The following is a 22,776-nucleotide window of genomic DNA, read 5'->3' as shown; positions in this document are numbered from 1 at the left end:
GTATATATTTGATAGTATATATCTGTATCATGAATCAGTGGACCCCGACTTAAACAAGTTGAAAAACTTATTGGGGTGTTACCATTTAGTGGTCAATTGTACGGAATATGTACTGTACTGTGCAATCTACTAATAAAAGTTTCAATCAATCAATCAATCAACAACATAGCTGTAAAGCTGGCTTCACCCAAGGAAGGCACACGTGACATACACAGAGCCTAACCAGGCAGATTTGAATTGTTGTTTTGGGCAGTAGACGGGATCTTTGATCCAAGACACAACTTACATTTAACTAAAATGTTATTTTCTTTGTGCTCGACAAAAGAAAAGAAGTGAGAATATCTCATACTTGCCAACCCTCCGGAATTTCAGTGCCTCTCCCCGGGACAACCATTCTCCCAAATTTCTCCCGATTTCCAGCCGGACTTAAGGCGCGGACCTGAGTGAGGACAGCCTGTCATCACGTCTGCTTGGCCAACCTAAAAGTAACCACAGAACACTATACCGTATAGTCGTATAGTGTTCTGTGGTTACTTTTTTGTTGGCCAACGGTTTACGTTGTATTGCGCACCCCCCCTCCCCTCCCCTCCCCTCCCCACACCCACACACACACACACACAGAGCGCAGAGGAAGAATCAGAAGCATGTCATTGCTTCGCTGCCATAAAACACGATCAGATCTTCAGTTTCTAGCCGATACTACATAAAAAATAACGTAAAATAACGCAGTAACGCATCATGTAGTAACGGTAACTGAGTTACTGAATATAAAAAATAACGCGTTAGATTACTAGTTACCGCCGAAACTAACGGCGTTACAGTAACGCGTTACTTTGTAACGCGTTAGTCCCAACACTGTATATGTGTGTATATCTATCTATCTATCTATCTATCTATCTATCTATCTATCTATCTATCTATCTATCTATCTATCTATATATATATATATATATATATATATATATATATATATATATATATATATATATATATATCAATCAATCAATTATATTGTAGCTACCTGCTGGTGTTAAAGTGTATGTTAGTGTGTTATGATGTTCTTTTTTCCTATGGTCTGTGAACACACTTTATTAGATTATCGATTTAGTTGCATAAATCTGCTGTACATTATGTGTGCTTGGGTCCCTTTTTTTTTTTTAGAAATACCTATACAAAAACTCACACTAATATCTGATTAAATGCTTATAATATTATGACAGACCACCTCAAAAAACGGAATGGAATTCTTTTTTTTTTTTTTTACTGAATGAGACACCCGGAATGTACATCAAAATAAAGAATGTGGGATTTCAAATGTCAACTATGAATGATAAAACAGTGAATATCGACAACATATGAGCGTCGCTCCTCTTACTTCTCACACAACCTCCTCAATCAACATCTTTTACAATCAAGCGAAACACAACAAAAATGCAACATGGCGAATTATTAGCGCAAAGGGTAAAAAACACCAACAAACTGATATAATATCACTTTTCTACAGACCTTTGTTGTAAAAATCTGATTTGAAAACAAACATTTGAAAACAGCCCTTCACATCATAATGGTGGCTACAGTTTCAATGTTAAAGGTTTTAAAAACATTTTTTGGAAAAGTCTGGCGGGCCGGATTGAAAATCTCAACAGGCTGTAATTTGCCCACGTCTGGCTTAAAGCCAAACATAGTCCAATTTCATATTAGTAAATAATTAAATAATTAAATTAAATCAAATCAAATAATTTTACACAATTTTTTTCTCAAGTTAGGATCAAATGTTGTGCCATTAGGAGATCTAAGCATAACTCCATGGCTAGTTCCTGGACACTGTTATCAATTGTACACGCAGTCCTAGTAGATCACCCGTAGCACGCCCACTGGTAGTACATGCAATTGTATAGTTTGCACACACTATTTAGCATTTGTTATTGATAGGTTGATTGGCAACACTAAATCGTCCCTAGTGTGTGAATGTGAGTGTGAATGTTGTCTGTCAATCTGTGTTGTACCCTGCCCTACGCCCGAGATCAGCTGGGATAGGCTCCAGCAGCAAAAAATGGATGGATGGATGGATTTGGATCTCAGTAGATCAGGCCCAAAGTGTATAGCCTGTACACAGCTGCATCACAGTCTGTTACAGGCTATCTGCCTCATTGTTTTGATGTGATGAAATAGGTCAACCAATACAGCAAGCACAAAAACAAACTAAAATGATTATCACCATCCTGTCTAAAAATATACTTACAGTCAGTGTATGTAACCTGTGGGTTATTTTGGGGTATAGATGCACTGGCTGATATTTACCTATATAGTATTTGTTTTCTTTGTCTCCTATTACATTGCTAATGGAACACAACTGAACCGTCACCTTTTACAACCTTCCAATATTGCAAATAAAAAGGATTAAACGTCAAATATAATCCTCTACTAATCTGTCTACAAAGATGCTGCTCAAATATGAGGATTGGAAACAGAAAGTGTTACATTGGTAATTACTCGGCAAACAAATTAGTCCTAATCTGTGCTGAGGCTCGCTTTTGAAATTTTAACAAACAGAGTCAGGACCTTGAGAAACTCATTGCGACACATCAATGCATTTCATTACTTTTCTTGACAGTATTGTTGTTCTTGTAAAATTCTGCCGTTGATTTGTTTTGACCGTTAATTCTAAAGGTCAGATCCTTTCTGATTGTCATTTTGGGATATCAACTGCCTGAGTCCGTTTTTGCTTTTACTGTATCTGACAAATATGTATATTTTTTACATAGGCTGTTGATACCTTAGTATGATTTATTAAATTACTTATACACTATATAGAAGCTCTATAATAGAGCAACTATGAAAAACTATAATTTACTGAAATTTATAACTAAGTGAACGGCATTTATTTTTCACTCTTGATTATATACAGTATGTACTGTAGATGAGTCCTGAACTGATTTTATTCCCAGTTGGTAAATTACACCAATTCCTGTTGAAAAGAAATGTGAATTCAAACAAACCTAATTGTGGTTGTTTTACCCCTTCAACTTGATTGTACTGCTCTTGTCAACTAGTTTTTATTTAGCTTTTATTTTATATTATATTGTTATTATATTTGTATTTTATTTATTATTTATTATTGTATGATATTTATGATTATGATTATTATTATTTTTACATGTTTGCATAACAGAATCCATAAGAAAATGTCCACTGCAGGGGACGCTGGGTGTCGGGAGGGTATATGTTGAATCTACATATATATTATTGTTATTATTGTTTTGACTATACAGCACTCCGTAAACAGGATTCTTTATACATTCATTGCATCTGATCTGCTTTCATTATAAGCTCATATCTGTCCTCTGCCTGCTGCTCTCTCATTCCTTGCTCTTTCTTTCTTTCTTTCTTTGTGGTACAGATACAGTGATGGATACAAGAACAGCAACGGCTGAGCTGGGCTGGATATCATTCCCTGCCAATGGAGTAAGAACATTAATATTGAATGTGAAGAAGTGCACGTTAGAGTGTATGAGTGTGTACTGTAAGGTTAGTGTGAATACACTTTGTTGGGATCTATTGACAAATGTGTCTTTTTGTAATTACATCTGCATTTAAACACCAGTAAACCACTATTTATTGAAGAGTCAGTTTCTATCTGAGGTAATGTAGCACTGCATTATGCAGTCCCTCGAGGTATTCGCAATGTCGCAATTGCACTAATTCACTCATATACAATCTTCCCTGCAAATTATGTGCAGCCTGGCAACTTTGTCCAATGCCCGCAACTTCCCCCCACATTTTGGCCTCTCAGAGTAATTTTCACCAATCAAATGTGTCTCTGAGCTGTGCTCATACGTGCGCGTCAACTGTCGAATCAAAACTTTTTTTTCCTTGTGTAGACGAAGCAGGGACAGCAACAATATATCAACTCTTATTGCTCAAACAGCTCAATTCTCATCCTTTCAGGTAGCTTAGACCTACTTTGTTGCTGTCTACGGCGCTAAGCCTTCTGGGTAATGAAATTTCATAAACATCCACCTCCGAGTTTACATTATATATTTATTTACCCTTTTTTATACAGTGTAGAACAGATTGTCATTTAAAATGCTGACCTCACGAAGAGGCCGTATTTACTTGAAAGAGATGTTGAAGTGTGATGATAATCGCTCATCGTCTTTTATTTACCAACAACAATTACCGCTATGTACCCCTCAGTTCACAAATGTTTTTAACGTGCGTAGGAGAATGTGTTGAAACATAAATTAGTATTTAAGATCAACCAACAGTTTTCAAGCGTAAAACATACACTGCAAATGTTTGACAGACAGCAGACAATAAGGAAGCCTTTGGTGATCTTTTTCTTGGTTTTAAGTTCGACTATGATTTTAAATGGGAACAGCAGACTAATTCTGTTGTTTGATCCGGTTTTTTGTTATCTAAGACTTTTAGCCAAAATTTAATTAGTTATATATTTAACAACTTTAAGCAGGTAATCCATGCTAGTTAGTCCGAAACATGAGCACATTACCCTATTTTAGCATCCCTTCACTGGCTCGCAGTTCATTTTAGAATTTATTTAAAATTGTTATTGTTTGTTTTTAAAATCTCTTAACGGATTAGCGCCACAATACATGTCACACCTTTTAAAAATCTACACCCCGGGAAGGTCTCAGAGGTCAGCCGATCCATTTCTCCTTGTCGTCCCAAAAACCTGTTTAAAATCCAAAAGGAATCGTGCGTTTTCTGCCGTGGCTCCAAAATTTAGGAACGTTTCCCTCTTGTTATTCGGACGCCACCCTCTTCAATGAGTTTTAAATCATGTCTTGAAACATATTTTTACTCTTTGGCTTTTAAACCAGCATCAGAGGTGTGTGATCTTAGTCTATTTGATTTTATTTTATGTATTTATCCTCTTTTTAGTTTTTTTTTTCTTTTTTACATTTGACTGTCCTTAGTCTTATTCTGCTTCTGAATATGTGTTTTAACTAATGTGCAGCACTTTGTGAAAGTTGAATTTTTTTTATTTTTATGTGCTGTTTAAATAAGGTAGACTGGATTGGATTTTTCTTTTATAATCATAATGAATTAAAACGGCACAGTTATTTGACAATGAGTTAAAATTGACTAAGTTCTAGTGCAGGGGTCGGCAACCCAAAATGTTGAAAGAGCCATATTGGACCAAAAATACAAAAAAAAAAATCTGTCTGGAGCCGCAAAAAATTAAAAGCCTTCTTTCTATAAGTGATATAATGAAGTCAACACATGATGTAAGTGTCTATATCAGCTATATTAGCCTACAATCAAAATGACTATTTTTCGCAGGCTGAAGCAAATCTTCGTTGACAGAAATGTTGAAATGTGAAATTAATTCTACCCATTTTTACAACATTGGAAAACATTAGTAAAAAGCAGGCTTCTCAGCGGGTGAGATAACTCCTCTAAATTACTGGCTTAGAATGGCCAAAGGTATAGATGTGTGTCTAAGTTAAAGGAAATGGCAGGCTGTCTTCTTCTAATGGATTTATTACAATCTTTGCAAGCTGGGTTAGGTTTGCTGTGGTCTGGAACAACATAGCACACAAACAACTATCAGAAATGCAGGCATTATTATATACAGATAATATGTCATGAGAAATGCAGATCTAAATAAATAAGTAAAGGAAAGTAAATGAGCTCAAATATACCTACAAACGAGGCGTAATGATGCAATATGTACGTACAGCTAGCCTAAGTAGCATGCTAGCATCGATTAGCTTGCATTCATGCACTGACCAAATATGCTTGATAAGCACTCCAACAATTCAATAACATCAGCAAAACTCACCTTTGTGCATTCACGCACAGCATAAAAAGATTGGTGGACAAAACGAGACAAATAATGAGTGGCATAAAATGTCTTTCTGTGGCATCTTTGCAGAAAGTTATACATGTAAACAAACTACAGTGAGTTCAAGGGCCGCCAAATTTAGTAGGACAAAACGGCGCCCGCCAAATACTCTCATCAGTGATTCATGTTTAATATAAACAGTGGGATTTCTAACAATTAGGGACGTTTGTGCCATGTTGTCCTCCCGTTCTAGTGTCTACTTTTAAGTCTGTGTTGTACAACGAGTAAAGCATCAATGTGGTATATGTTTTCTAATTTGTGTTGAAATCCTGTGCTTTTTTTAAGTTAAGGTTATAAGAAACACTTAAAAGATATGATGATAAAAAAATTCATAAAAAATTTGCAACATTTTGTTGATTCCCAGTTGATTCAATGTCATTGAAAAAAATATGCCTCAAAACATCCGCAACTTTCTGAAAAAGCTGCCGCAAATTTACCTAATGACAAAATAAAAATATGCAAAATCTTGGATCACGGAGGCTTATGTGGTATACCACATAAGCCTCCGTGATCCATGATCATACTGTATGTAAACATACCGTATGATTAATGCATGTTTGTTTTTGGTGCATAGCCAACGTAAGGGATTTTTTTTGAGGCCAAGAGGAAACAAATTGTGAGGAGTGGGGAGAAAAAAAAACCTTTAATCTGAGTCAAGGTTTGCTAAAGCCATTAATCATTTAGCCTCTCATATCTCCTCTCCACCCCCCACCCCCGTGTGTTTGTCTTTCTCAGTGGGAGGAGGTGAGTGGCTATGATGAGAACCTCAACACCATCAGGACGTACCAAGTGTGCAATGTGTTTGAGCCCAGCCAGAACAACTGGCTCCTCACAACGTACATCGACAGACGGGCGGCGCTCCGCATCTATGTGGAAATACGCTTCACTGTGCGAGACTGTGCTTCCATTCCCAGCGTCCTTGGCTCCTGCAAAGAGACGTTTAATCTTTACTACCTAGAAACAGATAGGCCTGTGTCAGAGGGTATCAGAGGGGTGGAGAACTTGACAAGTGCTCCCTTCCTGAAGGTAACGACTCAATAATGAGTTTTGCCAAAATGTTTGCATGCCTTTACTAACATAACATACTGTTGCTTACCCAAAATACCAACAATACTACTGCGCTTGGTAATCATTTTTACATTAGCAGTGATATCTCAGGATTTCCCATACTTTAATTTATTGTTGCGGTCCGCCACAAACAAATTTGAACCCCCACAAATAGATTTGGTGGCGGTATGCATGGTAACTCTGCTTCGTAACATACCTCATATGCACCTGGTCTGCCAGAGAATAATATGACGTAGAAACATTTTAAAATACAGCAAAAAGGCATTGTGTAAAAAAAAAGATTACATAATTATACTAATATATTAAATATTTGTCTTTTTATATATATACACTCGGGTTGTACGGTATACCGGTATTAGTATAGTACCGCGATACTAATGAATCATATTCGGTACTATAGCGCCTCTAAAAAGTACCGGTCCACCACCCCCGCACTTCCCCGTCGTTGTCACGTCGTGTCATTGCTGGTTTACGAGCAGACGAGCATGTTCGTAAACCAAGCAGACAATGTGTGTAGACAAAAAAGGGAGAACGGACGCATTTTGGTCTAAAAACTAACGATAAAGGTGAAGTTATAACACTGAAATGCCCACCGGAAGAGGTGCTTTAAGACATGGCTAGCTAGCTAGCGGCTAAAGTCCAGCCGCTGTCAGCTGTGTTTTAGCTTCATCCAAATCACTAATCCTCGCCTCCATGGCGACAAATAAAGTAAGTTTCTTACAAGTATCATCCGTGCAGGACAAGAATAAGCTAAACATGCTTCACTACACACCGTAGCTCACCGGCGTCAAAATGTAAACAAACGCCATTGGTGGATCTACACCCACTGCAATGATACCAAGTACAGGAGCGTATCTAGTCAATACTACTATGATTACATCAATATTTTTTGGGCATCACGTCTTCTTTCGTTTTTTTTAAATGTATATTATCTTTATAAACTCAGATAATATGTCCCTGGACACATGGGGACTATGAATATGACCAATGTATGATCCTGTAACGACTTGGTATCGGATTGATACCCAAATTTGTGGTATCATCCAAAACTAATGTAAAACACCCAAACAACAGAAGAATAAGTGATTATTACATTTTAACAGAAGTGTAGATAAAACATGTTAAAAAAGAAAGTAAGCAGATATTAACCGTAAACGAACAAATAGATTAATAATTGATTTTCTACCACTTGTCCTTAATAATTTTGACAAAATAATAGAATAGAAAATGACACAATTGTTACTACATATGTCAGCAGCTAAATTATGAGCCTTTGTTTGCTTACTTACTAATAAAAAGACAAGTTGTCTTGTATGTTCACTATTTTATTTAAGGACAAACTTGCAATAAGAAACATATGTTTAATGAACCGTAAGCTTTTTTGTTAAAATAAAGCCAATAATGCAATTTTTTGTGGTGCCCTTTATTTAGAAAAGTACCGAAAAGTATCAAAATAATTTTGGTACCGGTATCAGTCCCAAAATATTGGTATCGGGACAACGCTACTGGCTACTAATAAATACTCTGAAACTACAACTGGTTCGAAAATAACAGTGTTCGAATTGTAATCATCCAAATATGATTAGCAACAAAGTAGAGAGCGGTCAATGTTGTAGCTCGGAGAGCGACCTCAGGCGAAAACAAGCTAGCTCGCTAGATAATGCTAACTTTGCTAACTAGATAGCTTGTTTCGGCATCCATGATCGTCTCCCTGTTCTGCAATTTAGTGCGGCATTTAGGCAAGGTCAACAGCAAGTACTTGCGGCTGAGGTTAGCGTTCAAGAATTTTTGCTTAGATCCCACTTTTTTTTTATTTCACTAGAAAAATTTGTAAGTGATATCTTGACTCGATAATGAATGTTTAAAAACGCAGATTTCCGCATTTTTGTGGACATTTCACATGCCTGATACATGTATAAAGCAGAATAATGTCACCTGGATAAGTTGTGCACAACAAAGCTAGTGATGACCTAACCCCATTAAAGCAAGAACACATACTTTTTTTTGCTCCCTTCGCAACAGGTGGACACCATTGCAGCAGATGAGAGTTTTTCCCAAGTAGATTTTGGTGGAAGATTGATGAAAGTCAACACAGAAGTGCGAAGTTTTGGCCCACTGTCAAAAGGCAAAGGGTTCCATCTGGCCTTCCAGGATCTGGGAGCCTGTATGTCGCTCTTGGCTGTCAGAGTATTCTACAAAAAATGTCCCAGCATTGTTCAAAACTTTGCTTACTTCCCAGAGGTAAGGATTATATCCTATTCAGCTGCTGTTCCTGTCTGAGTTTTGTGTTTAAAAATTTGTTGAAAAAAAAATGTCTGTTTGTGGGGGGTTTCAGACACTTACTGGAGCAGAATCCACATCACTCGTCATTTCTCGAGGAAGTTGTATACCCAATGCAGAGGAAGTGGATGTGCCCATAAAGCTTTACTGTAACGGCGATGGCGAGTGGATGGTACCCATTGGCAGCTGCAGCTGTAAACCAGGTTATGAACCAGACAATGGCAACTTGTGCAGAGGTAATTTTTTTCATTATTAGGCTTACCAAAATAAAAAAAAATCAACAGCACCCACACACAGATGCATCACTTCAATAGAAGTAATCACTTGTAGACTAAATGGATGCATTTTAATGATCTGCTACAAGCACATGCACGTCACTTTTATTGTGCAACAAAAGCTGAAGCAACTCTCCATCCATCCATCCATTTTCTACCGCTTGTCCATTTTTGGGGTCGCGGGCGGTGCTGGAGCCTATCTCAGCGGCATTCGGGCGGAAGGCGAGGTACACCCTGGACAAGTCGCCACCTCATCACAGGGCCAACACAGATCGACAGACAACATTCACACTCACATTCACACACTAGGGCCATTTTAGTGTTGCCAATCAACCTATCCCCAGGTGCATGTCTTTGGAGGTGGGAGGAAGCCGGAGTACCCGAAGGGAACCCACGCAGTCACAGGGAGAACATGCAAACTCCACACAGAAAGATCCCGAGCCCGGGATTGAACTCAGGACTACTCAGGACCTTCGTACTGTGAGGCACATGCACTAACCCCTGTTCCACCGTACTGCCCAGCAACTCTATGACTGCAAATAAATATTTATTGAAAATCAGTAATTAGCAAACATAAAACATCCAAAGGAGCTGTCAGGCCATGCAAACTAGAGGAAAAGTGACCAGCTATGATTGACAGCCTGATGCACTTGTGAAAACTGTATGTTATTTTTAAAGGGGACCTATAATGCAAAACCAAGTTTTATTACCTATTGGCATCTGTTTTTGTGTATTTGGGATGAGCATAAGTACGGAAAATTTGAAATCAAAACATGGAGGTATGGCAAAGATGTTTATAAAACAATATTGCCTTCCTTCATCCTTCCTCCAAACAAGCCTGGACGATTGAACGATTTGTGACGTGTTTCCCAGGTGTGATGTCAGCGAACATCTCCATATATGGTAGAGATTTACCCAAAGATCTTTCCGCGATTGTAGTCCTAGCTCAGGGGTCGGCAACCCAAAATGTTGAAAGAGCCATTTTGGACCAAAAATACAAAAAATAAATCTGTCTGGAGCCGCAAAAAATTAAAAACCTTATATAAGTGTTATAGTGAAGGCGACACATAATGTAAGTGTCTATATTAACTATGTTAGCCTACTATCAAAGACTGATGCAAATCTTTGTTAACAGAAATGTTGTATTTAAATTTTTACTCTACTCTATGAGTTTGCAACATTGGAAATCATCAGTAAAATGGAGGCTTCTGAAATTACTGGCTCAGAATGGCCAAAGGTATAGATGTGTGTGTCCAAGTTAAAGAAAACGGCAGGCTGTCTTCTTCTAATAGATTTATTGCAATTTTTGCAAGCTGGGTAACGTTTGCTGTGGTCTGGAACAACATGGCACACGAACAACTATGAGAAATGCAGCCAATATTACATACAGATAATGTGTCATGAGACATGCAAATATAAATTTAATACACAGAGAACATAAGTAAAGGAAATTAAATGAGCTCAAATATACCTACAAACGAGGCGTAATGATGCAATATGAACATACAGCTAGCCTAAACAGCATGTTAGCATCGATTAGCTTGCAGTTATGGATTGACCAAATATGCCTGATAAGCATTCCAGCAAATCAATACAAATCAACAAAGCTTACCTTTGTGCATTCACGCACAGCATAAAACGTTTGGTGGACAAAATGAGACAAAGAAAGAGTGGCATAAAACACTTCTTTCTGTGGCAGCATCGGAGAAAGTTGTACATGTAAACAAACTACCATGAGTTCAAGGATCGCTGAAATTAGTAGGACAAAACAGTGCTTGCCAAGTACTCTCATCAGTGAAGCATGTATAACATAAACAGTGGGATTTCTAATTATTAAAATTTTCCTGAGGGAACTCTCCTGAAGGAATCAATAAAAAACTATCTATCTATCTATTGAGAAGGTTTGTGTCATGTTTGTTCTCCTACAGAAAATTAATTAAAACAAAAAGTAGATATTTTTCCTCATCTTTTTCCATCGTCACACATCTCTGAAAGAGTTCCAGGGAAGGGCGACGCTCTAGAGCCCGGGTTGCTGACCCCCGTCCTAGTTTATATTTCATACTTACTGTATATTTGTCAGTAGACTCCATATGGAAGCGATACAAACTATAATATGGCCTATTTTTTATTTTCATAACTTTAATTAGTCCCTCTGTGTCCCATGAAGGCATGGATGCATAAATGCAGAACAATTCACAGATGCAGAATAACACCTCAGAAACGTTCTAGTTCAGTTTGTTGCACACTTATACCCAAACACAAATTGTGGAAAGAGTCTTAAACATTTTCAAATCCAAAGATCCCCAAATTGAAGTAAAGATAGAGCGGGAACCCTCAACTTTCGTATATATCTTGTATACAATTATTTTTATGGTCCTAAAGGTACCTCGTTATTGTGCAATACTCGCCTGTCTTTTCATTGGAGGCATAATATGTCAACAAAGGTGGTCTTCGGATTTTGGACGAGTTCCGATCCAAGACAGTGATGTAAGCTTTACATTCATTTAGTTTTATAGGATAAGCCAGATCTTATGCCGAAAATATAATATCTTCTGTTGTAAATCAGGAAGGATAACCTCTTCGCCTCCCAGATCTTGGAACCAAGGTTGTCGTTGTCGGGGGAAAATGGGGATGTTGTACCGGGTCCCCAAACACAGTAGGACACCTGGGCTTTTGTAAAGTTGAAAGTTTTTGTTCTGCCATTTAAATATTTTAAATTATAAATGAAAAAAAACATCATGAATGTTTATATAAGGTCAATATAGTTGTGAAAGTTAAATAATAAGGTGACAGAAGAAATATACAAATACAATACATATATATGTGGCAGCATAGGAAAAAGTTATGTACACGTTTAATTTTTGCATCCCATTTCTCATAACTGTCTTGCATTCATTGACCCTCGATCAAAGTTGAAAACTTAGCCATCACTGGTTGTAAAGGCATAGAGAGACTTAACCCCCAGGAGATGCACTTATAATAATTTAACCATAAAAATAAAGGTGTATTATTATGATAATAATCCTATTTGTTTCAGCTAATCTATATTTTACACTCTGAATGGACAATTTGACAGATATATAATCACATTTAAAGGGGAATTTTGGAATTTTGCCTCTCGTTAAAAATCATTATGAACATGAACACGGATACATTTATTTATTGCTTTCTAACTCGTAAATGTTTTTAAACGTAAATAAAAGTCTGCTAACAGTGGAGCCAATGGGAGGTTCTCTATTCCGACCATAAAACCCAATAAAAAAACTATCCAAAAACCGGCAACAATACTCCATTTACATTTCATGACTTGAAAGTTAACAAAATATTAGTGATATTGTTATTATAAGCGCTAACGCAGACGAACTATTTATAGCGGCGCAGTGATCACTAGCGTTTGTGCCTATAAATAGGTTTACATCATCGAGTGGTAAGCTGCTTCCTTTGCTCGTGAAAGTTTATTATAAATCTTATATCATGCCTCTCACCTGGATAGTAAATGGATGAGGACGTAAACGGATACCTTAGTACACTTTGACAGCCAATTTAGAACTGGGAATGGTAAGAACGACACGAAAAGGTGCTTGGTTCCACCCCACTTTTCTTCACAAGGATTATGAGTCATTCTTCATTAAAACGGGAATTTAACAAGATTATATCAGTCGGCATCCTAATGACAGCAGACACTGTACACTAAATGATGTTTTATTATGTTTGTTGGCTCTCATGAAGTCTAAAGTGAGTAGTAATCGGTGATGCTGTTGAAAAAAAAACGAACATTGTGATGCGTTTCTAAATTTAAATGAATAAATAACGTAAATAATAAATGTTGTTATAAATATGCTCATTACTACATTACATATATACTCACAGCAGATATTTAAGACCTTAATGGAAGTGTTTGGATGTTTTTTAAGGGCTTTTATAGGAAATATAGAGCGACTACCACAGGCTCCATTGTAAGCAAACATGATCGCATTTATTTTATAATTCAAATTGCTTAAAAAAAGAAAAACATGTGTTCTTGTCTTACATAAGGATTGTGAATGATAGGCAAAATTCCAAAAAAAGTTCCCCTTTAAGTGAATAATGATAGGTTATACAGTTCATATTAAGGCTATTTTATATTGAGTTTGATGGCCCTTTTTTGTAAAAAATTATATATATATATATATGTATATATATATATATATATACAGTATTTTTTCAAACAAACTATTTAGGGGGGTTATCCAGATATGTTCCAGATATGTTAATCCCATCTTTAAAAAGTCAAAAACCTAATTAATGTTTTACGTGAGTTTTAAAAAGCTGGTTTCAACTCAATTACTGCAATAATTAGTTTTTTAGTATATATAAACCTACTAAGTGTGTGGATGGTGGGGGGGGGGGGGGCTACTAGGTTTAAGGTGGGATTGGGGGACCCTATCGGAGTCTTGTGTATGTGGGCCCAGAATTTGGTGCTACGCCCCTGCTTGTAACGGCACAGAATTAATGACCACTCTAACTTTTTATAAACATTAATAACCTCTAGTTTTAATGAGGGTCGTTTGCGATAGTCAAGAAATAGGGATTCACTGCTTTATCTTCTCTGAACTTTTTATGATGTTAATGTTTACTTCCATGTCACTGCTGCCTGCAGAAAGACATACTGAAGTCGGTAAAGTTAACTAAAAAGTGGCATGACTGCAACCTCCTCTGTGTAGATGTACAACTCTGTAAGCTGTCTAACTGGAAGCGGTGAGAACACAGTGCAGCGTTGCACCAACATTTCTCAACGCCCCCACAGTACCTCCTCTGTTGAAGGCATCTGCACTATAGAGCATATTGGAACTGTGACACAGCTCCTAGTATGAACTTTGATATTAAATGCATACATTTAAGCTGTATTCATGCAAAAATGTCCACATACGGCATAAAGATGCCCATGAAATCCACTGACAAGGCCCTCATAATATTATTCCACTCTCAGACGTGACCACAATGGGCAATAAAAAGTAATTGACCAATGAAGTAAAACAAGCCTTGTCAGCTGTTTTAGATCAGTGCAGTACAATCATAATAATCCATCTATTTTCTAACATGTGTCCCAAATGTGGACAAAGTACAACCCGATGGCCCCTCTGCCTGTAAGGTAAGGTAAAAAATACAATTAAAAAATGTCTACTGTATCTTCCGGACTATAGAGAAAATCAGTATATAAGCTGCTCCCACTAAATTTGAGAAGAAAAAAATATTGTTCCATATACAGTAGGGGTGTAAAAATAAATCGGTACAAGACAAAAACTGATTTTAACTTTAGAGGTATGAATACATCGTTTGGCAGGCCTCTGGATTGATCTATATCTAGTATGAATTGGTCGATGTCCGGTTGGAAAGTCATGAATCGGTTGATTAGAGCCCTGCTACAAAATATGGCAGCTTGCTTTTCTCTGTATTGTATTGTAGCTACCTGAGAAAGCAACAGTAAATACCTGGTAGCTTTTCCAAAAGTGTTTTGTTTACATTTTCTTTTTGTAAAGTTTATGGATTGCAATGCCTTGAAGTTGATAGTTCTAATATTTGCTCATAATTATTACAGGCACCGCCTGTTTTGTCTGTGTCTATTCAAAAAAATAACCACATGACATTGCTCTGACACGATACATGATACATTTTCTTTTTCACCATGCACAGCTTCCATCTCCATTGAATCGCATCGAATCGTATTACATCGAATAGTAATGTTTTAAAAAGTATTGTTAGTGAATCGTATCGTAGCCCATGTATCTAGATGTATATCAGCTCGCCATTTAAGGTAGAGAATCACACCCTTTGTTGTACCAGACTATAATCCGCAGATATATATGTTGTGAAACTACTTATTTACACAGAAGGTTTTTGTAAATGTTTATTCATATACCTTAATTGTTTCCAAACCATGTCTGTAACACTGCAAATAACGTCTGATCCAACAAAACAGAGGTCATCGTCATGGACCCACTAGCTGCGGAAGCTCACTCTCCAAAACGGAAACATTACAAAAAGAATGCCATTGTAAGTTCATAATACTAACAAAGACACTTGTAAATGTGTTAGCATATTAGCTAATGCTAATGACGCTAGCTTGATTTCATTACGACAGCGCGTACAAATATGCATGAACACTCATATCAAACGTGGTGATTTAGTAGTCTTAGTCATATTGTAAAACTTACAAACATTGCTTTGAGTGAGGAATGAAAAAGAATACAAGTAGAAACGCTATGGACGACTAGAAAACAGAACGGCACTTGTACTTCCGGTTCAAGGCACTAAACAGTAGGAAATACTGTACTGTAGACGTTCAACCCGCAGCGAACTCGTCCAAAGGATGACACCTTCGCACAAACAATAACACTCCTTTTCAATGTCTGTCTATCTTTTACGAAGATAATTTGTTGAATACAAAGCAAAATCCAAAAATTAGTTGCACCGTTTTATAAGCTGCAAGGCTTAAAGCGTAAGAAATACAATACTTCATGCATGGATTCAAACGGTAACGCTTGTATTTGGCGTGTGCACACTTATACCAAAATGATTATACTCGTTGACTGTTTAGTTTGATACATAGGTTCCTTCTCTGGTTTTGAACAATTATCAATTAAAGAGAGACAAGGTGTTATTGGAGCTAGAAATAAGTAGTAGGCACTTTTATTACAAATATTTATCCGAAATAGGATGAGAAGGCGTTTGTTAAGATGGACTGTCTTTTGGAGTTGTATATACACAGGAAATATTGCACTAAAAGCCAAGCAATTACAGCTGTTACGCTGCGACTTGAGGTTGGATTTTTTTAGAGATGCATGTCAAGTTATGAGAGAGGGTTTGAAGGGGCAGGAGTGAGCTTGCATAACTTCTTCATGCATCGGTTACCCCTGATATATCCTGTTTAGGGCTGTGGGAAAAATGCACCCAAATAGTAACAAAGATAGTATCCATGCATCCATTTCTGTACTGCTTATCCTCATTCGGGATAATCCCACTTGACTTTGGGTGAGAGGCGGGTTGCACCCTTGGCTGGTAGCCAGCAAATCACATGGCACATACAGACAAACACCCATTCACACTTACTTAAGTATCCATTGATTCCCCTCTGCAATTTTTCAGACTGATAATATCTTCCATGTCCATTAATTACTTCACTGTGAGAGTGTAAGGGCTTAAATGGTCACTAATGCTGACAACAATGACACTTATTTCATAGTTCTGGACCTAATGATGTCTACGAATACATCCATCCATCCATTTTTTACCGCTTATCCTTTTCGGGGTCGCGGGCGGTACTGGAGCCTACATTTGCTTCCAAAACAGACACAGTAGTGATTTTAGGCTTTCTAATGAGTGAGTGATCCCTCTATACTTGGAACACACCCTCCGGTCCCCCTTCTTGAAAAGGGGCAAAACCGGTCTGCCAATCCAGAGGTACCGCCCCAGACTTCCACGCTATATTGAAGAGACGTGTCAGCTGTCAGGACTTGGACTGTGGAGTTTTTGTTTTCCCAAGATGCAAAAGGATTTGGATCGGACATGGCTTGAAGGTAAATACATATTTAATAATATAACTATAAAGAAAGGATCAAACAAAAAGCGCGCACAGGGGCGGAGGTACAAAACTTGACTAATGAAAACAAAAGACTTGCACGGGGGCAAAAAACTATGAACAATAAAAAACACTAACTGTGGCAATAATAAACAAACTTACTTGGCATGGACATGAAGTGCGCAGACGTGGACAGAGTGTGACAGGGGGCATAAATGCGAGGATAGCAGGGTGAGAAAGGCTATGACTCCAGGACGAACAACAGAAAATCAAAAGCTTAAATAACACAGACATGATTAACAACAGGTGCGTGACTCAAAACAGGTGCGTGACATGACAGGTGAAACTAATGGGTAACTATGGTGACAAGACAAGGGAGTGAAAAGACAGAAACTAAACAAAACATGACTTAAAACAAAACATGATTACACAAAAATGACAGAGCCCCTCCCTTAAGGACAGATACCAGATGTCCATAAAAATTAACAAGAGTCATGGGAGGGCGGGAGGGGGACATGGCGGTGGGTCGCCAGACCACGTGTCCCCGTATCCACCGGGGCAGAGTTAGGTGGCGGCGGCGAGTGGAACGCCGCTGCAGCAGGCGAGGCGGGCGCCCAGGGATTGGCCACATTCGTGGCCGACTGGGAGGTGGGCGCACTTGGCGTGGCGGGCGACCAGGTAGCGGCCATATCCGTGGCCGACGAGGAGGCAGGCGCGTCGTCAACTTGGCAGGCATGGCAGCTCGGCGTGGCAAGTCAGGCGGCGAAGCTCGGCGTGACGCGGCCAGCGGCGAAGCTCGGCGTGACGCGTCCAGCGGCGAAGCTCGGCGTGACGCGTCCAGCGGCGAAGCTCGGCGTGACGCGTCCAGCGGCGAAGCTCGGCGTGGGTCTTGGTCTTGGTGTGGGTCTTGGTCTTGGCATGGCGAGTCTTGGTCTTGGCATGGCGAGTCTTGGTCTTGGCATGGCGAGTCTTGGTCTTGGCATGGCGAGTCTTGGTCTTGGCATGGCGTGTCTTGGTCTTGGCATGGCGTGTCTTGGTCTTGGCATGGCGTGTCTTGGTCTTGGTCTTGGCTTAGCGGGTCATGGTCTTGGTCTTGGTCTTGGTCTTGGTTTGGCGGGTCTTGGTCTTGGTTTGGCGGGTCTTGGTCTTGGTTTGGCGGGTCTTGGTCTTGGTCTTGGCTTGGCGTGTATTGGTCTTGGCATGGCGTGTCTTGGTCTTGGCATGGCGTGTCTTGGTCTTGGCATGGCGTGTCTTGGTCTTGGCATGGCGTGTCTTGGTCTTGGCATGGCGTGTCTTGGTCTTGGCATGGCGTGTCTTGGTCTTGGCTTAGCGGGTCTTGGTCTTGGTCTTGGCATGGCGGGTCTTGGTCTTGGTTTTGTTGAGCTGGTACCGGAGCTTGGCGTCGTGGAGCTGGTACCGGAGCTTGGCGTCGTGGAGCTGGTACCGGAGCTTGGCGTCGTGGAGCTGGTACCGGAGCTTGGCGTCGTGGAGCTGGTACCGGAGCTTGGCGTCGTGGTGCTGGTACCGGAGCTTGGCGTCGTGGAGCTGGTATCGGAACTTGGCGTCATGGAGCTGGTACCGGAGCTTGGCGTCGTGGAGCTGGTACCAGAGCTTGGCGTCGTGGAGCTGGTACCGGAGCTTGGCGTCGTGGAGCTGGTACCGGAGCTTGGCGTCGTGGAGCTACTGGTGCAGGTGGAGGTGGTCTAGCTGGGGGTTGCGGCTTGGCATGGTGAAAGACCGGTGGTGGTGGCCGTGCTGGAGGCTGTGGCTTGGCGGGTCGGTAGACTGGTGAGGGCGGTCGTGCTGGAGGCTGTGGCTTGACAGGTCGGAAGACTGGTGAGGGCGGTCGTGCTGGAGGCTGTGGCTTGACAGGTCGGTAGACTGGTGGTGGCGGCCGTGAGGGAGGCTGTGGCTTGACATGGTGATGCAGAGCCACCCCACCTACACAGCTCCCGACCCCAGCCCCCCCCTCAAGGGGCGGATACCAGACGCGCTCCCTGCGGTCTGGAACTCTCTGTAGGGGTGGGCGGGGGAGGGCAGAAATTTTCCCTTTATTTTGGCCACAACATTTTTCTTTATCCCCCACCTGGTGTTGTGTGGGCGGAAAAAAAGATAAAAATTGTGACGGGGGCGGGACTTGGGTCTTGGGGGGCGGGGCATGAGTCTTGGGGGGCGGGGCATGAAATTGGGATGGCTGTGACTGACTAGACCTGATGTTCAAAATCATATTTTGGTAGTGTTGAATCATGGTCATGGGATTGGAGTCTTTTGCTGGAGGTGAGTGATCAAAAGAAAAAGAGTTGAAAAAAAAATCCTGGTCTGTGACGTCATTTTGGAGCTGCGGAGCTGGCAGCAGCCTGCTTCCGCCCGGAGTGGGAGGAGCCTGCGGGAGCGCTGCGTGCGGTCTGCTCGCCTTCCCTGACGTCCTCGGTCTGGAGCGGCGCTTCCGGGATTGCGGTAACGCAGCCTCGTCCTCGGACCAAATGGAGCTAATGGGAATAAGCTTCCCATTTGGCCCCCACGTCAGGTCTCGCTCCGCCATGGCTCCTAACGACTCCCAACTTCCTTCTTCGACCAAATTCTTTGCGGGAAAGCGATTAGCTGGAGTCATAATGTCAGGACTTGGACTGTGGAGTTTTTGTTTTCCCAAGATGCAAAAGGATTTGGATCGGACATGGCTTGAAGGTAAATACATATTTAATAATATAACTATAAAGAAAGGATCAAACAAAAAGCGCGCACAGGGGCGGAGGTACAAAACTTGACTAATGAAAACAAAAGACTTGCACGGGGGCAAAAAACTATGAACAATAAAAAACACTAACTGTGGCAATAATAAACAAACTTACTTGGCATGGACATGAAGTGCGCAGACGTGGACAGAGTGTGACAGGGGGCATAAATGCGAGGATAGCAGGGTGAGAAAGGCTATGACTCCAGGACGAACAACAGAAAATCAAAAGCTTAAATAACACAGACATGATTAACAACAGGTGCGTGACTCAAAACAGGTGCGTGACATGACAGGTGAAACTAATGGGTAACTATGGTGACAAGACAAGGAGTGAAAAGACAGAAACTAAACAAAACATGACTTAAAACAAAACATGATTACACAAACATGACATCAGCCACGACAGTCCCACAACATCAAGATCCATCCAACATTATAAAAATCATGCTGTTCCTCAATTCCGCCCATAAAACCCAATTAAAAATTATCCAAAAACCGCACAAATATTCCATTTAAAAATGTAATTTAAAACATTTGTACGCACGTACAATACTTAAGACCTTCAGTATATTTTTTGATTGATTGATTGAAACTGTTATTAGTAGATTGCACAGTACAGTACATATTCCGTACAATTGACCACTAAATGGTAACACCCGAATAAGTTTGTCAACTTGTTTAAGTCGGGGTACACGTTAATCAATTCATGGTAAGTATTCCATCAGTATGTGGAATTGAATTATGGTATGGATTAAGCAAATAAATCAAACAATGTACTAATATGATCCGCTTCAAGAAACTCTTCAAAATTAAAGTGTTTACAAAGTACAAAGAAGAAGAAACCATGATAAACATTCGGAATTGATTTCATCCATTCATTCATTTTGTAGATAATCTTACTCATCTCACCATATGAAATATAACTTACTTCACCAATTATTATTTATGTATTTGTTTAGTTGTATTGTTATTACTTATGGAGTGTATTGTGAATAAACTGAGAACAGGAAGTGAACAACATTTTTAGCAACTACCATGGGTGTCAAACTCTGGCCCGCGGGCCAAATTTGACCCGCCGTGTAATTTCACTTGGCTCTTGAGGCGATATCAAATTAACACTAGAGCTGGCCCGCTGAATATTACATTCAGCGGCGCCGCGGTAACACCGCATTCACCGCTAATTCTCATACAACACTCCGGGAGTCTCTCAAATTTCAGTGCCCCTCCCAAAAATCGTCACGTCCGCTTTTCACCCAGTCTAGCGAATGCTGGCCCAGTCACATAATACGTGCGGCTTCACCGCACACGCACACGCACACGCACATGCACACGCACACGCACACGCACACGCACACGCACACACACACACACACACACACACACACACGTGAATGCAAAGCATACTTGGCCAACAGCGTTACAGGTTACACTGACGGTGCTCGTATAAGTGAAGTGAATTACATTTATATAGCGCTTTTTCTCAAGTGACTCAAAGCGCTTTACATTGTGAAACCCAATATCTAAGTTACATTTAAACCAGTGTGGGTGGCACTGGGAGCAGGTGGGTAAAGTGTCTTGCCCAAGGACACAACGGCAGTGACTAGGACGGCGGAAGCGGGGATCGAACCTGCAACCCTCAAGTTGCTGGCACGGCCACTCTACCAACCGAGCTGTACCGCCCATAAATAACTTTAACACCGTTAGAAATATGCGCCACACTGTGAATCCACACCAAACAAGAATGACAAACACATTACGGGAGAAAATCCGCACCGTAACACAACATAAACACAACAAAACAAATACCCAGCATCAGCAGCACTAACTCTTCCGGGCTGCAATATACACCCCCGCCCCCCAACCCTGCCCACCTCAACCGACGCACGGAGGGGGGTTGTTGGCACATCAGATTATATCAGTGTGTTGCAAACTGAGCCGTTTAAAGTCCTGAATGGTTGGTTTATTCATTGTTATTTTATTTTCTAATTTATTAGCTTGTGGAAAAAGTTAATGTTGATATTTACCTCAGAAGGCTGCAAATAGAAAAGAGGCATTACATTTTTATTTAAATTGTATTTGATATGCCTTTGATATTTTTAAATTATTATTATTATTTGAAACTCGATTTTGCATGTCACTATAAAGTTATATAAGCCTTGCTTGTTCAATATTCAATGCAAAACTTGTTTGGGTCCCTATTAAAAGATTAATTTGTTCAACCTTGGCCCGCGGCTTTGTTCAGTTTTAAATTTTGGCCCACTCTGTATTTGAGTTTGACACGCCTGATGTAAAGGAAAAGGGGTATGATTAAATAAGCTCTGCTTCTTCCTACTCCTTTTCGAACATGTTGATTAGAGAAACTGGAAATTGTGATGTATCATGTTGTACGCATGCATGTTCGAAATAAACTCAAACTCAAACATTTCGTGACTTGAATTTTAACCAAGTATTAGTGATATTGTTATTTTAAGCGCTAACGCAGACAAACTATTTATAGCGGCGCAGTGATCACTAGCGTGTGTGCCAATAAATAGGTTTACATCATCGAGTGGTAAGCTGCTTCCTCACTTCCTTTGCTGGTGAAAGTGTATTATAAATCTTATATAGTGCCTCGCACCTGACATGAAGGGATGTTTTGATGATGGGCCAGATAATTTATAGGCTCCATCGCATCAAGATGAGGCTTTTTAAGAATGGGATTCACCACAGCATGTTTAAAAAAGCTGGGGCGTAACCCAGACTGAAGTGAAAGGTTTATCAATTTTACCACCTAAGGACCAAAAACATGGAAAACATTGTGCTGTAAATCATTAAAAGTCCAAGAAATAATATAGCTCATGACATTTATTTTTTCTTTTGGCTTGGTACTGCACATTAAACATTCTAAATGATGCCCCTCTTTTCAATCTGAATGGTTTACATTTAGACTAACTTATTCTGAATGAGTAATCACCAGGGCTGAAAAAAACATTCTCAGATGTATTTCTGCTCA

At 39.9% G+C, this 22,776-nt stretch overlaps 1 protein-coding gene across 3 annotated transcripts in view; it reads left to right on the top strand.

The window, feature by feature from the left end:
• The window catches only part of LOC133616421 (ephrin type-B receptor 1-like), a 256,986-nt gene that overhangs the window by 112,755 nt on the left and 121,455 nt on the right, over nucleotides 1-22,776 (top strand). For all 3 annotated transcript variants that reach the window (XM_061975655.2, XM_061975657.2, XM_061975656.2), the window contains exons 2-5: nucleotides 3,401-3,465; nucleotides 6,605-6,895; nucleotides 8,960-9,178; nucleotides 9,273-9,453. In XM_061975655.2, coding sequence (XP_061831639.1) covers nucleotides 3,401-3,465; nucleotides 6,605-6,895; nucleotides 8,960-9,178; nucleotides 9,273-9,453 — 756 coding nt within the window. The remainder of the gene's footprint in view (nucleotides 1-3,400; nucleotides 3,466-6,604; nucleotides 6,896-8,959; nucleotides 9,179-9,272; nucleotides 9,454-22,776) is intronic.

This window comes from Nerophis lumbriciformis, linkage group LG14 (genome assembly GCF_033978685.3).
Source record: "Nerophis lumbriciformis linkage group LG14, RoL_Nlum_v2.1, whole genome shotgun sequence".
NCBI classification, from domain to species: Eukaryota; Metazoa; Chordata; class Actinopteri; order Syngnathiformes; family Syngnathidae; genus Nerophis; species Nerophis lumbriciformis.
Note: the sequence above shows the minus strand (reverse complement) of the source record. Positions and strands in the feature narration are given on the sequence as shown.